The 17,406-nt window shown below is 42.1% G+C and overlaps 1 protein-coding gene across 2 annotated transcripts; it reads right to left on the bottom strand.

Moving 5' to 3' along the window:
- Nucleotides 1-596: 596 nt before the first annotated feature.
- On the bottom strand, nt 597-12,224 carry LOC117557612. 2 transcript variants are annotated; one of them, XM_034233513.1, is made up of 5 exons: nt 12,181-12,210; nt 2,704-2,856; nt 2,457-2,598; nt 2,279-2,351; nt 1,430-2,097 (listed from the first exon to the last, which is right to left on the bottom strand). In XM_034233513.1, the coding sequence occupies exons 2-5, from the start codon at nt 2,849-2,851 to the stop codon at nt 1,825-1,827; spliced, it is 636 nt and encodes a 211-aa protein (XP_034089404.1). In that variant the 5' UTR covers nt 2,852-2,856; nt 12,181-12,210; the 3' UTR covers nt 1,430-1,824. The 2 variants fall into 2 exon arrangements, with proteins under 2 accessions (XP_034089403.1, XP_034089404.1); XM_034233512.1 differs by lacking the exon at nt 2,704-2,856 and having other exon boundaries at nt 597-2,097; nt 2,279-2,307; nt 12,181-12,224.
- Between the last annotated feature and the right edge of the window lie 5,182 nt (nt 12,225-17,406).

Here is a 17,406-nt window from a genome sequence, read left to right as displayed (position 1 = left end):
TCGTAGGGGAGAGTGGGGTAATGTGAGACATTTTTTACATTTGCTCCCCTCTAGCCGAGCTAAAATTATATATCAGTAACATTTACACATTTCCTATTAATTCAGGATGTTTCCTAGCTATGGAAATTATCAGAATGTTTTCAGGACAAAGGGCAATGAAAATATGATTGTTTAAAAAAAAGTGGTCTTGTGTCTCACTTCACCCCAGCTCAGGGGTAAACTTAGACAGACCAGATAAATCAAGGGGGTAAAGTGAACCAGTTGGGGGTAAGCTGATCCACTTACGTTTTCCACTTTAAAACTACCATAACAACACATGTTGTAACAATTAGAAACCTGATAGCTAGATTGACAACCACACATTCCAAAACTAATGTCGGACTAGTATCAGAATCATGAGGATTGGTCAATTAAGCACATTTTTTTAAACACTTGAATGTAACCCAAAGTACTAAAAAGTAAATCAAATACAACATAATATAATTCAAAATGTTTTAATTAACATTCACAGTGTGGGAGTCAGAACACAGGACCTTTAGAGCCAGCTAGTGTCTGGGGGTCAGAGCAAAGGACAATCAGAACCAGCAAGTGCACAGTCTGGGGGTCAGAACATAGGACCATCAGAACCAGCTAGAACAGCCTGGGACTCAGGCTAGACCCACCTGGATTAGAACATCAGCCTCATACTCTATAACAAGGCCTACTCTACATTCCAGCCCTGAAGGTTACAGGGAAAGGTGAAGAGTTGCTCTCTCCGTGTGGTTCCTCCAGGCCTATTAGGTTGAGGCAGCTTCTTCACCACATCACCTTTAGGAACATGTGCCACATAATTTTCCTTTATAGCAAACGTGGGTCTCTCCCACTGTTTCTTGTTTCCCTGGATTCTTCTGAGGAATTGTGTAAGTATTTCATCATCCTCAACTTTCTCAACCATGCCAACGTAACGGAGACTCCTGTGTTTGGTTGCAAAGTTAAATAGGACAAAGTCACCCACGTTCAGATCTGTGTTTCCAGGATCACTTCTCTCATCCTCAGGGCTCTCATCATCAAGTGGGACAGGGACATCACTCTCCTCAGAGCTGCTATCTATGATTTTCCTTTTGGGTGCTTTCTTTTTCAGTTTTCCCTTTTCTTTGCTATTTTGTTTTTTCCCTGCCAGTTTATTTTGTCTCTCTTCATAAGCCTTTTCTATTGCCTGCTTCTCAGGAGTATCTGTTAGGATGGCTGTCTTCACACGCTTTCTTTTGGTTTGTGCTCTGGGGGGATGTTTGGGAAGTGGTAGGATTTCACGAGGAGACACATATCCAGGTCGGCTGGGAACATCTGAGTCAGCTGGCGAGGCACATCCATGTGGACCACGCGAAGTGGATGGATTAGCATCTGCAGCAGGTGGTTCATCTGCAGGGAGTGGACCATCTGGATCATCTGAAGTGGATGGACCAGTGGATGCAGGCAGCAGCTCAGGGTTTGGCCGGTCTGACACCATGGATGGTGCAAACGCTTCCTCAGGGAAAATATCTCTGTTATATGGGAAAATCCCAGTGGACTTGAATCCAGAAGTGATATTCCGTGGTGTCACTGCTGACAAGAAGGCCTCATTCACAAATCCTGCAATCTGGTAGATGGAGACTGTTTTGCCGGGGTTAGATCTCATCCACCCATCAAGAGCTCGGTTGTATAGGGTCTTGAACGGGCCATACACGGTCACGTCGAGAGGCTGCATGCGATGGGATGTGTGGGGTGGAAGGGTGAGCATAACAATACTGTTGCTCTTTGCTTTTTCTACTGCCTTGAGTGAGTTGTGAGCTTTAAGATTATCAAGGATTAGCAGCATGGAGTGCACTGAGTGTGCTGTATCAGGTGATCAAGGAACTCAGGCCAGGTGTCTTCATTCATCCATCCTGTTCTGGTGGAGGCACCTTTGGCTCCTGGAGGTGCTCCTATCATGAAGTCATCCTTAAACCTAACTCTGGGGAAGACAAACATGGGAGGTATGGCATTCCCAGCAGCATTCACTGCACACACCACAGTCACCAGTTCTCCTCTCTCAGCTGATGTGATAGAACCAACTTGCTTTTTTCCTTTCTCTGTCACAACCTGAATCAAATAGAAAGTTTAGAATCAATGGCATGTGCAATCAGTAGGCTACTATTGGTCTAAAGGTACATTGTATTTCATTTCAGTCCATTCGTTTTTTCCAGTTCACAGGTTCACTGGTCATTATCACAAGCCACTCAGTATCAGTCTGGTGCTCTCTAGTGTATCATGTGTAGCTTACCTGCCGTGGCTTTTGAACTGTAACGACGCCTGTTTCATCCACATTGTAAATCATGTGTGGAGGGAATTTGTGCCTGTTAAAGAAGAGAGGCAAGGGAAGAACCTTATCAGAATCAAAACCAAATCTTACAGGTAAAGCCTCCATAAAACATTTGCAACTAAAAAATTAATTCTGTCACCTGTCCATCACTACAGCCAGATTTTCGAAGAACTCCCCCACTGTAGTTTTATTGAAGGCTGTAGCCCTTCCCAGGGATGTTGCCTCCGGAGTTCGGACAGAGAGATGGCGACGTGCTAGGAACCTGCCAAACCACTCTATTCCTAAAGAGTAGAGAATTCATTATTATAAGATTTAGCTTTGTGGCAAGATCATTTGTTCTAAGTTAACCTACAGAATCATGTGACATCTTGCACACCCTAGCCTACCTGCACATTGTTTCTCTGTCCAATTGGCAGGGACAGGGATATTGTTTCTCTCTGCGTATTCAAATGCCAGTTCACGGCACTTAACTGGAGCAAGGCCATGGAACTGGTCAGCTAGTTGTTTCAAGTGTTTGGCAAGCTCCTCCTCCATCTCATCTGTGAATATAAAAAAAAGTTTTAACAACATTATTTATTGACTTTTCATTCCGGTATAATCATTTTGCGCAAAGAAGGCAGAGCACTGTCAGAGCACTTCATCCTTCTGGGATTTCATGAAGAACAGCTCCAACGCCTGTGTGTATGGGAATGCCTCTGGTGCTGGTCCATTAACTGCCAGTGTTTCCCACAGATCTGAAATATACTTTGGGGGGTGGTGGTAGCGGGGGGGGGTTGAGGTGACGTGCAACAACATTAACCTTTCTGTTGGTCGCTTGTTAGCAGACCCTTCACGCGATGGCAGAGCGAACAGATACAGGTACAGGCAGGGTCCATAATGATAGCCCTATAGTTTAAATATACTACCTGTTGTGGAAATAATTATCATCATCAATTATCATGCCAATTTGTAACATACAGGACAAACCTCGATGTCTGTTTACCTTCTTTAAGGACACAGGCGGCTTAGCCAATAATGTTATTGTTCCCATTCTGTGACCGGTCAATACTGGGATACAGATGGTCTGTGTTGTGGGTACACTGGGACATTTCCTTCTCTGTATTTGTGGACTCCAAGGTAAAATCTTCGAGGTCATAAGTGTCCGAGGCAAGTAGCTCTGTGTTCCCACACTGTTTAGGCTATCTCCTCAAATATGTTGTTTACTCTCTGCGAAACCAGTTAGATGGGCTGGCAAGAGAGAGGCTCTCCAGAATTGACGTGGCAACTCTACCGTGAAGTCAGAACCTCTGACTCTTGGACTTGTGATGTGAATCCTCCGGCCGTTAACTCCAAATAAACCATCATGTGTTTGACATCAAAGCTACTGCTCTTCCCGTGTCTCCTTCCTGAGTCGGTGACTCCCAGTGCATAGCTACACAGAAGTTTCCATTACAAATTGGCGTTGTCGGCAGGATGCCAACAGATCTTCAGATTGTGGTAAGTGTGATTTTCAAATCTACTTTGGACATTGCCTTATCAGAATCTGTGATTGACGGTATCCTAAAATTACCTGTGAAACTGATCGGCTGCGTTTCCTTTTGGTTAATGAACATTTGGGGATGATAAACCCAGGGGATCAGTGTCTGGGGACTCAGTCCTGGCTGGCTTCCTCTGTGTATGCTGCTCGGGACGGAAGTGCCATACAGGCATACACAGCTCATGTTTAGAGATACCTTAAGGAAAGAGCATCAGTGAAGTGGAGCTTCTGTGTGAATTGAAAGCAATGTAAAAGATTTGTATTGGACAAATCGCCGGATTTTGGGGGTCTTAGTGGCTAAGCACAGCAGTTGAAAATAAGCAGCCAAAGATATTTGCTGCTATCACCTCTCTGTAAAAACACGGCTCCAGCTGCAGCCTTGCGTGTGTGTGTAAAACCTCACCGTGTGTGTGTGGGGCTGGAGCAGTGCAGGCTGAGAGGGAGAAAGTCACAGCTTATTGCCTATAGGCTTTAACTCACGGCACCGCCGTCCTTCAAACGGGACGGTCTAAAAGCACTCGTTGTTTAGGACCGCTTTTCTCATGGTTAGACGGGCCAGCGCGAGGTGCGTGCATCACCCGATGCGCCACGGCTCTCTGGAGCAGGTGGCGGTCAGGAGTGCATACATACAATTATAGGCTAATTGATCAGAGGTGTGTAGTGGCAAGCAAGCATAGGCAAACTGTGTTTCACCTTGAGGTGAACTCGATGGCAAGTGTATATAGGCTGGTCGTACGGACTACAGTCAACTGAGCTGTTGTTTGGAGAGAAAGGGCAGGGAAAAGTCTGTGGGCTCCGATCGGGGGGGCACAGCGCCACTAGAAACAGATAGCCTAGTGGTTGTCGCAAGAGGATAAGCTAGTTACCGCTCTTGGACGGCTTTCAGGCACCGATAAATCACTTGTATGCAAGGGTGAGGCGTGAGAAGACGCCCCACTGGAGAGAATTCCCACCCCCTCTAAGATCTCTAAAATCCGGACTAAATTGAGCTGAAGAGCTTTGCTGTCGCGCTGGTGTTTATTATGAGTTCATGTTTTGTTTGTCTGATTGTTTGTATGGGGGTCTATATTGGTTTGTCCCGCCGTCTTGTGTATGTTTTGTAACAATAATGAATCAGTCCATAGACAGGGTAAAATGAACTAAACTTTAATTATCTCACCAAAAGTAAATGACCTGAGAAAAATAAAAAGTGTTTTTATGTCCTGCCTCTGAGTGCAGGGGAAAATGTAAACAAGAAGCACACTGTGCAGGGTGTGCGCTGTAGGTGTAAGAAGAAAATAAGATTATATTGCTTTAAGAATCCATTCTTAGATGGTATTGCTGGTATGTTAAGATATCTTTGTGACCTTGTATAAACCCTATGCCCGTCCTGCGCCCCGAGACCCTCAGAGACCTGCCTGAGGAGATCAGGGTTGCAAAATCTGGTTTTAGGTCAATGTTGTATTATTTGTTTCATTTATTCTTAATCTATGTATTGTATAGTAATAATGAATAAAAACGTAATGTATTGAACACATTCCGAAACAAAGCAGAACTAGACTCAGACATAATACTAATTGTTGTTGAAACCTTTTGCGCTGTTGCAGCAAAATGGAAACTGTGTTGATTGTCTGTTCCAACTGGCCACTGGAATCAGGTAATTAATATAAGTTGAAGTTCAATTACAGTTTTAAAAATAGTTTAACATTATTTATTAAACTGCTTCAAATGATTTCTAGTATCAACCAATTGGTCTCCATAGACATTACTAAAATTAAAATAGTTGTTAAACTACTGACAAGTTTTCTGAAACCGAGCTTATGAACAACAGAGTAAAGGTCGCTGGTTAAGCCAGGATCAATATATTTGTTGAAGTTTTTATTGTGTGCATAATAAATGTGTTAAATTAATTGAGCAATTCTTTAAAAGTATAATGTTGCAATTTCTTTAAAATAAGTAATCACAGTTAAAAAATAGATGTTGTTTTCCAAGGGTCTCTCTTTCACAGGCACTTTGAATCATAACACTTCCAAGTCCTACAGAGATCAGTATCACTTTGTGTTGCAAGCCAAATCCAGGGGTTCTACTCGAGCCCAATTTTAAATACCATAAAGAAAAGTATTGAAACCAGCTCGAGCTAAATGTGAAATGTATTTAATTAATGTGCAAGTGTTTTGATTTATTTAAAATGTTCCAGTCTAGCTTCCTTCGAGTTTAGTATAAACAACAGATTAGTTCTCATAACATTCTCACTGCTGTGCTGTCCCAAATGTTTGAAACCTTGGGCAGACAAACACACACACACACCACACACACACACACACACACACACACACACACACACACACACACACACACACACACCACACACACACACACCACACACACACACACACACACACACACACACACACACACACACACACACACACACACACACACACACACACACACACACACACACACACACACAAGCACACACAAGCACACACACACACACACTTTGGATGAGTAATCACTTCATCCAAATTGTAAATTGTTGCCTTCTTTAAAGTTATTAGTAATTCAAGATTAATTATTAAATTAAATTAGGTACATAACAATAAACAAAATAACTTTGACTTGATCATTTTGTTCACGACATTAGACCTTGTCCTCTAATCTCTACTAGAATAAGATAAGTGTGCATGTTTGGGTGTGGAACACTCCTGTAATGTACCTAATCTTCTTATCCTTTTCATTACAGAGCTGGGGAAATGGTGTATTGCTTAGATTCGGATCCGTGGAAAGTCCAATTTTGACTGACTTTAGTTCTAATGTTAATTTGATTTCAACCCATAAGTAATTATTTAGATTAACTCAGCATTTCACATGATGATGGATTAGTGCTCCACATTTTTCCCACTAATTTGTTGTGCAATTAGGCCAATGGTAAAGAGAGATATTGATGACCTTGTGTCCCTTTTGTTGGTACGTGGTTCCATTCTGTCTATGGCCTTGGACGGCTTCACTAAGAATCACTCAGTTCTGACAGTCCGGCTGAGTGCAGTCACAGAGATGCTATGGCTGCTCTACATGAAATGACATTAATGGTCTGGTCTGAGAATGGACACCATTACCTGCTTCCAGAGACAATGCCGCTCCTCAAACTGAACAATACTGTCTAACGTGGGCCACTCCCCCCACCAAGCCATGAACTGAAAGAACACCTGGAAGCCTCCCGGTCACACCAGCACCAACCCTTGGGTCAGTCAGATGGGACTAACGGCTTAATTTAGGGTATTTGGTTCAGAAATATGACTCTCGTTACCGCAGAGTGGGTTGTTTTTTTAAGGCTATTCATACTGCTATGCAGAGGATGCCTGTAGGTTGGCAAGCTGTTAAAAGCCCCTACTATTTTTTAAAATAGGCCTAAATGTCAGGGGCCTCTGAATGTCTAGTTCTACATGTATTCACATTATATGGACAATGTTTCCACCTGGTAAAACTAAAGGCTGCACGGTACTCAGGCTACAATACGACCATTCTGTTCTGCTCTAACAATTCAATTGATAGATTCTACATCAAAACAATTAGCTTTTATTGTTTCCAATGATAACGTCATTTTAAGTGGAGGAATGCAAACCTGTTTTCAAATGTAAGGTTTTGAATGTGTTTGACATTTCTCAGTAAAAACACCCTCAGACACCCACTATCATTTATGCTATGCCATCAGTAGTGACTCAGATGTTAAGGGGGATGAAGCTTTTCCTCCCAAATCAGATATGCTTTGTTTTTCAACAAAGGTATACAGTTCCTGCATAATATATGTTTCTCACAATTGTTTGTTTTTTTGTAAGCTGCACACAGGTGATACTGAGTCTTCTCGATTAATAGATTATAAACTACACCATGCTTAAATAGACTCCTAAGTTATTATTTCATATGAGACATATGTAAGAAAAGGGAGGGAAGAGTCAATTATATTGAGTAATTGATTTTATATTGGAACATTTATTTCTCAAACCTGTTTTATGGAAGAGGAAAATATTTCTGATAAAGTAATATGTTATCAAACGGTAAATGGTGAATTAATATAACATTTAGAATCATTGAGAAGGGGTGATATCCGCAGGGACTAGCTCACCTTTAAATTACAATAACATTTCTCTACTTTGGACTGATGAGTATATGATTCTTGCATGTTAAATGACTAACACAAACCTTACATTTATGCATGTGCATGTCTCAGGAAGGCTCCCAAATAATTCTGAGGGGCCTATCCTATTTTTGTATTTAAATGATAATGTGCTAATCCATTACCTTGAGTTGTCTGCACTCAGGAAAACATCCCTATCAAGTGTTAACCCAATAACTACAGTAGGACAGCTCTGAAGGCCAAGGGTCAGAGAGAGAGCTACGTGGGTCCACGCCAGCCACTGCAAGGTCCTAGTCACCAACAGAAGTAGATGACAACAAGTGATGTGTCCTAATCACCAACAAAAGTAGATGACAACAAGTGATGTGTCCTAATCACCAACAAAAGTAGATGACAACAAGTGATGTGTCCTAATCACCAACAGAAGTAGATGACAACAAGTGATGTGTCCTAGTCACCAACAAAAGTAGATGACAACAAGTGATGTGTCCTAATCACCAACAAAAGTAGATGACAACAAGTGATGTGTCCTAATCACCAACAGAAGTAGATGACAACAAGTGATGTGTCCTAATCACCAACAGAAGTAGATGACAACAAGTGATGTGTCCTAATCACCAACAGAAGTAGATGACAACAAGTGATGTGTCCTAATCACCAACTTGCACCACACTTGCACTACATACACCAAAACACACTACACACAAGGTATCACAGGCAAGTGCCAGCTGAGCGGTTCCATATGCTCTCTGGTTCCTCGTTTGTGTCACCGGTGTGCGGAGTCTGACATTCCGTGTCACAAAATCGACCGAAGGAATACACACACACACCCCATGGAGCATTCCCACCTCGTGATGACGGCTCGCCTGGGAAAACGACAACGCAACCGTGAGCAATACAACTGGCCTGGCCCAGTGATGTGGGGTTTAGCTCGCCACAAGATTACGTTTGGTTGTGCGGCGACAAGCTCTATCAAGTTCTGGCTCCCCTCTGGATAGGTACATGCACTCTAGTGGATTTGAATCCAGCAATCAGGCTTAACAACACTACTCTTTAATGTAACATTATCCATGCATAGAAAGATGTTTCAAGTACTGGATTAATTTCAGTTTTGGCCCAAAACAAATATTTATAATATTTCATATAACAATTATGTAGCATATTTGATCCTCAAATTAGAGAAGTATAATTTAAAGAAATTGATATTCTCAACATTAGATAAACACAGAAGAATCCTTTCCAAGTACCATAAGTAGCTCAGGTAAGTATGGCTAATAGGAATACTTGATAGACTTAATTTGGTACAGATCAGTGGTAGCATTTACAAATGTAATAATTCAAGGTTTAAAAATGTTTAATCCTTCCTTTCCAGGTTTTTACAAAAGTCTTTGAATATTTGCCTAACTTTTCCTTTTCAGATTTTGAACAATGTACTTGACTAAAATTAATGTATTGATTTCACTAAGTGCCTTACTCTTGACTAAAGTGTATTTAAGTAAACGTAAAAGTAATCCTAAAATTGAGGACACTGCACTTTTGCAGATTACAGATTGATCAAATCACCATTGTGAATTCTATACTCTAACTGTACATTTTTAGCTGGATCTCTTACGATCCTGAGTTTTAAAATGCTTTTGACTAGTGATTGCCTTGAAGTAAATCTTTAAAGCGGCAAGCTGGTTTTGATTTTATAGTTTGATGAATGAAATTAACTAATGGTAAATGATCAAATATATTAGTTTAAAAACAAATATTTAGCCATTGTGCACCTGTGTTTTATGTGTGTTCATTATTATGCTTTTGACAAAAGATGATCAAACACTGATGAGAGATGATTTTTTCTATTATGATTGGCTGTATCAATCATTGTGATTGAATGTTTCAATCTTATTCCACTTTGTGATATAATTGATGTAAGGTGAGACCACACTCGAACCTGGAGACGCCTATTGAGTTAATTATTGACCAAATTATTATTAGACTAATGTTTTTAGGTTATCATAAATGATAAAAAGAGAGGACTGTTGTGGAAATAATTATCATCATCAATTATCATGCCAATTTGTAACATACAGGACAAACCTCGATGTCTGTTTACCTTCTTTAAGGACACAGGCGGCTTAGCCAATAATGTTATTGTTCCCATTCTGTGACCGGTCAATACTGGGATACAGATGGTCTGTGTTGTGGGTACACTGGGACACTTCCTTCTCTGTATTTGTGGACTCCAAGGTAAAATCTTCGAGGTCATAAGTGTCCGAGGCAAGTAGCTCTGTGTTCCCACACTGTTTAGGCTATCTCCTCAAATATGTTGTTTACTCTCTGCGAAACCAGTTAGATGGGCTGGCAAGAGAGAGGCTCTCCAGAATTGACGTGGCAACTCTACCGTGAAGTCAGAACCTCTGACTCTTGGACTTGTGATGTGAATCCTCCGGCCGTTAACTCCAAATAAACCATCATGTGTTTGACATCAAAGCTACTGCTCTTCCCGTGTCTCCTTCCTGAGTCGGTGACTCCCACTGCATAGCTACACAGAAGTTTCCATTACACTACCCACACATGTGGTGTCTAATTCAGATTTATGCATAGACTGCACTTGATGTTGAATAGTTTCACGTGAAGCAGATGTAAGGATGTCAGCAGCTTTTACATGGGCTTGTGATTCTTTATGTTCTTTGATTTTTTTTCTCAGGCTAGCTTGTTGTTTGCCCTTGTCAACACCGAAATGAGACACTGCACACTCACCCCATTCAGTTGACAGTTTCAGTCCTTGTCCAGTGTGTATTCCCAAAGATTTGACATCTCTGCATATCCGACATCCTAGCTTCTTATCTTTAAGAAGGAGCCATGCATTGGTCTTGCAAAAATATTGCACCTGGTCCGTTGTCCAGCAGTCAGGTGCATCGCTTTGCCCGGTGTTGGTGGTGGCAGTTGCGCCAGCAGCAGCTAACGTTAGAGGTTCTGGAGGAGGAGGCGGAGCTAGTGCTAATGCTAATGCACTAGAACTTGGAGCAGGAGGATCAACCAAAGAAAGCTCCCCATCAGACACAATTTCCAACACAGGCACAGCATTCTCTGTATTTGAAGTTTCTTCCGGCGACAACCGCTGTCTTTTTGCACTTTTATTAATCCACGCTAACATTTTAGAAATGCTAATTTGTGACGTGACTTGCTTTCCTTCTCTCGGGGGCGTGCCTGCTCTGTTCTATCACTCTACATAGCCACCCACTGGGTGGGAGTTGCACTGCATAAACACAACACACGTGCATCTAGGTATGTAAATTGTAAAGCATTAAAACATGGTTTTACTAACAGTTTTCAGTATGTTGTTACTTCTGGCATTATTATTATTATTATTTTGAAACGTGTATTACTATTAAATCACGGTCAAATAGGTTAATTTTGACATAGTCGTTTCCACCACAGTATTTACATGGAGAAGATAAGCCCCGCCCCCTCTCCAGCACGCTCTGTTTGAATGACAGGAGTAAACAGCTGACAGCCGCTGTGAAACTCCAGCGGTTAGAGCGATGAGAATGTCCGTTCGGCACCTCATGACGCATCTACTGAGTACCCGGGCGGCTGTATATATATATATGGATGTATAATAAGAACGGCGGGAGAGGTGTTGAGTACTGGCACGGTGCAATGAGTACCGGAGTACCGCCAGCATGCCGGTACTGAGCAAGAAGTGCCGGTACTCCATGGGTCAGAACCAGAAGTGCCGGTACTGCGTACCGGTGAGTACCGGCCCAATTCCAGCACTGCACACAGAGACCAATCAAGGGCTTTGATTTATGATCTGTATGACAGTGGCCATGTCGGCAGGCCACATCATGTGGACAGCCAGTCACCCTGTGTGAGGCAGGCCACTTAACAGGCCAGAAGGAGGCGAGATCAGAGCAAGGGAGCGAGGGATCATTGTCTACAAGTTAATCGATCGCAGATGGCGTCGTGGTCACGGACGAATAAAAAAAAAAATATATTAAAAAAAAAAATTTGAAAAAAAAATAAATAAAACTAAATGGGTCGCGAAATATACTTGGGCGGCCGTTAATATACCTAGGCGGCCCGCCCAAGTATAGTCTATGTGTGGGAAACCCTGAACATGTATGATATACGTTTTTCTACCTGAATCAATTTGCTTTGACACAATAGTTGATTAAGTTCATAGCAAGAACATTTACTTTTACATGCAAAAAACACATTTTTGTGAAAAAACGTACTTACCACAGCACCAGCACCAACTTCACCTTCCTGGCAAGGGGGGAATGGGAGGGGCTTGAAAACATAATGGTCACATGACCACAATTGTGTTCCGTTGCCTAGATACAGGGGGTGTCCCACATTACCCGATGTCTCACAATACCCCGCTCTCCCCTACTTGTAATTATTTCTATCTATAGCCAATCAGATGTCTCCTCAATTCTAAGCCAATCACATGAGCGCGCCCCCACGAGGGTAGATTTCTTGCGTTCATGACGTAGCGCTTCATGTACGCATTTTGCGCAGTCCGGAGCTGACAGCTCCATGGAGCCTGCCTGCAGGCGCTAATCTCAGGACACCCTCCACTCTCAGTACAGCGGCACTTTCCGAACAGGAAATGCACGCAAATACAAGCCTTTATATTATTAAGGTACAGCGCCACTTTCCAAACCATTGATGAATGCTTGTGTACACAAAAACGGCAGGCAAACCCGTTTTAAATGAGTGTTTCCTGTATGGCGAATACAGCTGCTTTATTTATGTCTGTATGAAGTTGTTGTGAGTGTGGAGGGAGCAGCTACAGGTTAGCTTAGCCTAATCGATCAGTGCACTACGAAGCCAGTGCTAGACAGTGACCTGTTAACGGGGGGGAGCCCCGTCGGTCATTATCGGCCGATATTCACTCTTAATAGTTTGATCGGTGCTCTCTATAAAGGCCGATCAGGAGAGCTGGATCTGATCGATATGGACATAAACGCGAGTGAAGTATAACCGGACGCGAGAGAGAGATCAGATCAGCTGCTGAGTGAGTCTGATGGGGACAGCTGCTCTGCATGATCACCTGATGCTCCGCCCTCTGTTTAGCGAGCTGACCGGACTGCGCAAAATGCGTATATGAAGTAATCTTACCCTCATGGGGGCGCGCTCATGTGATTGGCTTAGAATGAAGGAGACATCTGATTGGCTATAGATAGAAAAAATTACAAGTACGAATCGGCTGACCGTCAGGGGAGTCTCAAAAAACCCACACACGAATGCAAAGCGATCCGTGCACAGAAAGCTGTTTGTGTTTGCAGGTTCAGGGGATTTAAACGGGAAACTAATAAGTGAGGATCAAAAATACATATATAAAACTTTTTTCTGTATTTGGATTTTATTTACATGTATATGAAACGGAATACATTTGTGTGTGCATTGAAAAACACAAGTATGGATCCGGAAATACAAGTTTGAATCCTTCTGTGTGCATGTGTGTATTATGAGACTGTTCTGAGCCCATAGAATTCCCTCCTAAATCTGCCCTACGCTCCCAAAAGGTGAGGGGCCTGAAAGGACAGCTAAATGCACAGCAGTCCATTTTCACCAGGCCCAACAACAAGAGCAAGGCTGCTACCAGAACATCTTATCGTGTCAGTCACGTTCTAGCGAAACACATGAAGTCTTTCAAAGACGGCGAAGTTGTGAAAGAAGCTTTCCTGGAGGCTGCCGATGCGCTTTTGGGGGACAGTAAAAATAACTAGCATTTCAACAGGTTTTTGACAAAATAAAAACTCAAGTTGGATACCGTTATTAATCAGCTGTAAGTTTTAGTTTGTTTGAACTTATTCATTATAATTATTGTACAAAATGGTATAAGAATGCAAACATTAAGATCTGTTCTGTTTAAATTGATTATAGTCTATTATCAATTCAGGTTAAGAAATTAGTGTTGCTTGCATCCTATTTTTAAAGGCATTTATTTTTATACTCTACTAAAATGCAACAAAAAAAGGGTTTGATTCTATTAATTTTGTCTTTTTTATTGCACTTTGGCAGCAGATTCCTGTGTAGCTTCAGATCTGAGTTGTCTTATTAGTAAGCCTAATTTATACTTTTGTAGCAACACTATTTTTATATAATGGCAAAGAAAGGGTTCAGAGTCTTTTATTTTTTCCTGTGTCATATGTGGCAGCACTGTTCAATGTTTCTTGAAAACATTACCCACTGTAGTATGTGACGTGTGAATAAACTCCAACTCTGTATCAACAGCACTGTTGTGTAACTTCAGTTAAATACTTGTATGTGTGTAGATTAGAAATAGGTAAGATAAAGGATCTGCAGTATTTTATGAAGTATTAATCGTACAAAGGTCAGTTTTATACAAGTAGAAGTGTGTATTCACCTGGTAGTAGGCTGTCAGTAATGGCTACGCCTCTCTATTTGGACTGGTAGATCTCGGCAGACTGGCAACTTTAAAAGTAGCTCTCGGTTAAAAAAAGGTTGGGCACCCCTGGCGCTAAGCATTACTTCCACTTTAGCTTGTCCTTTATAACGTGTGTAGCCTGGCACCATGTACTCCCGCCCAGGCTCCACTACAACAGTCCGCGATACTCTCACTGCAAGTGATGGTGGCTTGCTTCGTGGCTTGAAGAATGGGACCTCTTCACCAAACAGAACCATACGATTGGTACCATAGTCAAGACGTGCTTTGGATTGGACCAGGAATGGATGGCCTAGCAGGGCTTCATCTGAAGCTATGTCAGCAACCAGGAAGTGTATGCTAACTTGGCGTCGGTTTATCTGGACAGGGAAGTTAGCCTCACAGAGCACAGGTACAGTATGTCACCCGGACCGATACCAACAACGGACGTAACAATTGCTGGAGAGGAGGCCGGACCTCTGGGTGAATAGCTTCGTACTGATGCAGAACCAACACACTTTTCCGTGCACCACTGTCCAAAACAGCACACACTTCCAGTTCATTTATAAGCATGAGAATACTCATTTCTTGATTTTGTGTTTTTAAGGTGAAGCACAGTGGGATCAGTGATTTCAGGAAATGCTGAATACACTTGGGCTCTTGTTGTTTTCTTTGGTGATGTCACGATTATCATGTCATGTCACATTTCTATGTCTAGGTTTTAGGGGTGTAACGGTTCACAGAAGTCACGGTTCGGTTTATACCTCGGTTTGGAGGTCACGGTTCGGTACGGTTCGGTACAACAAGAAAAAGCAAAAAAAAGTCCCAAATGCATAATTCCAGGTTTGTTGTTATTTATTTTTGAACAGTAGTGCAAGTTTCAGTTTAAAAATAAAGAACTCTGATATTTTGAATAATTAACTGTATTAAACAGTTAAAAACAAACCATACACAGTACCACACACACTCAAATGGCCATATTATCTATAATGGCTGATGTCAAACAAAAAGGTGTCATCAAGCTGTAAAACTAAAAAGAATGTATTGAAAATATGACATCATAAATAATAAGAAAGTGTGGTCTCTCGGCTCTCATGTCTATTGGCTTCTTAAAAACAGCGGGGATCAGCTGTTGAACTGCTGTTGTCTTTTGCCGGCTCGGGTGATTGGCAAATCTGGGTGATGCCTTCTGATATGATTTAGCATGTTTGGCGTGTGTTACCATTAGCATACCGCACCACTGTAGAACAACGCCGACACACCGTCCTCGTCCGATCCACCACTCGCACACTTAATCGTTATTGTAGTCCACAGGGAACCCGAAATGTTCCCACACAGCTGATTTAAAAGAAGCTCCTGTGTGTTATCTGAAATCGCCATACTAACTTTTCTTCTTCTTGTATTTTGTTCATTTTGTTGTTGTCAGAGCCATATAATAGAAGAGTTACGATATCTCCGTTCACTCCAATGGACCACTTTTTTACAGCAATGGCGGATCGTGGAGCTTCTCAATCGTTCCCCGTTCTCTTAATGTCATTTCGTCCAACGTTGTTGAATTAGAGAAGAGGGGCTTCTAAACGGAATTGTATGCGGGGGTGGAAGGAGTTAAATATTAGATAAATATAACTTTGGTGCGTGTAAGAGTGAGTGTTTTTAGCAGAGCCATATTGTGTCCTTGTGATTATGTTGATTATTACCTGTCTGTATAATGTTGCAGCTCAGCTGATTTTGGATTGATGGCAAAGGGAGAGGGACTTAAGTGAGAGTGAAAACACAAGGTAAGTTTAATACTACTGTTTTATATAAGTAAGCATACTAAACATGTATTCTATCACTGTATTATATAAGTAATCTTGTTAGTAACCTACTGTATGGCAGGTGGAGGGGCAGTGATGTTACAGGTGGAGGAGCAAGACTGCAAACTCACAAGACAGAGAAATCAAAGTTTGTTCTCCAGAGAAGAGGTTGATTTCACTTCAATTTTTTATTTCATATTTTCTAAAGATGTGGAAATGGCAAAAAAAAAAAACTGTAACCAAGACAACTGTAACAACATGAGTAGAGAGCCACCAAGGGTTTTCAAGTCCCTCTCTTACTCCATTTTGCCAACCCAAACTTCCAGGTACATGACGGGACACCTTGCTTGTTTTTGTTGTTTGCGCTCCTCTGGCTGGGTGCTGGCAGGTGGAGGGCAGTGATGTTGGCAGGTGGAGGGGCAGTGATGTTACGGGTGGAGGGGCAGTGATGTTAGCTGGGTGCTGGCAGGTGGAAGAGCAATGTTTAGTCCAAATATTTCCATTGCAACGGCTAATGGAAATGATTGCAGCTGTGGATCTGTTTGGGGGTTGCTGGATGTGGTAGCTTGGCTGCTGTTGTTCCTTTTCACCTTTTTGGATTGGCTCTTGCTTCCAAAATGGCCATCTTTTAATTTAATTTTTTTTCTGTCATTTCTGATTTGTTTGGCCTCAGCCGTATGAATCTTTTTACGAGTTTTTGTTGTACTCCACAGCATGACGGAAGCCTGCTGGAGAGGGCCTGAGCTTCTTTCTCCAAGACACCCACTGCGTTGGGGAGCTGCATGAGGGAGGAACCAGTCTTGGTCCTAAATAGTTCCTCAATTTGGTGAATGAAGTTAAAGGCTTCTTGGGAGGGACGACAAAGAGCACCTGCCTTGAAGTTTTTCAAGTCCACTAACAAGCTGTTGTCACCAGAAGGACTCTCATCATGGTGCTCTGTTGCAATTTTGCATTTTTCACAGATGCTGGCAAACTTGATGATTTTGTGGACGATGTAGCCTGCAAGATGGAAGAGAATACATTTCTCAGTTTTTGTGAGGTCAGGTGCTGCTGCTCTGTTCACCGCCATCAGCTGTTCCACTCTGACTGATGGAGTGATTTTTGGCTCCCCTGTGTCCAGGAAGTCTGCCAAAAAGCTACTGTGGTCTTCCTGGTAGCTCCCAGAGCTGATGGTGGTGAGGGAACTGCCCCACAGATATGATTCTCAGTGCATGATGGAATTCCACTGGAGTTGGGACAGGATTTTTAGACCTCACACAGCTGAATGTATTTTCA

This window comes from Gymnodraco acuticeps, unplaced genomic scaffold (genome assembly GCF_902827175.1).
Source record: "Gymnodraco acuticeps unplaced genomic scaffold, fGymAcu1.1, whole genome shotgun sequence".
Lineage (NCBI taxonomy): Eukaryota > Metazoa > Chordata > Actinopteri > Perciformes > Bathydraconidae > Gymnodraco > Gymnodraco acuticeps.
Note: the sequence above shows the minus strand (reverse complement) of the source record. Positions and strands in the feature narration are given on the sequence as shown.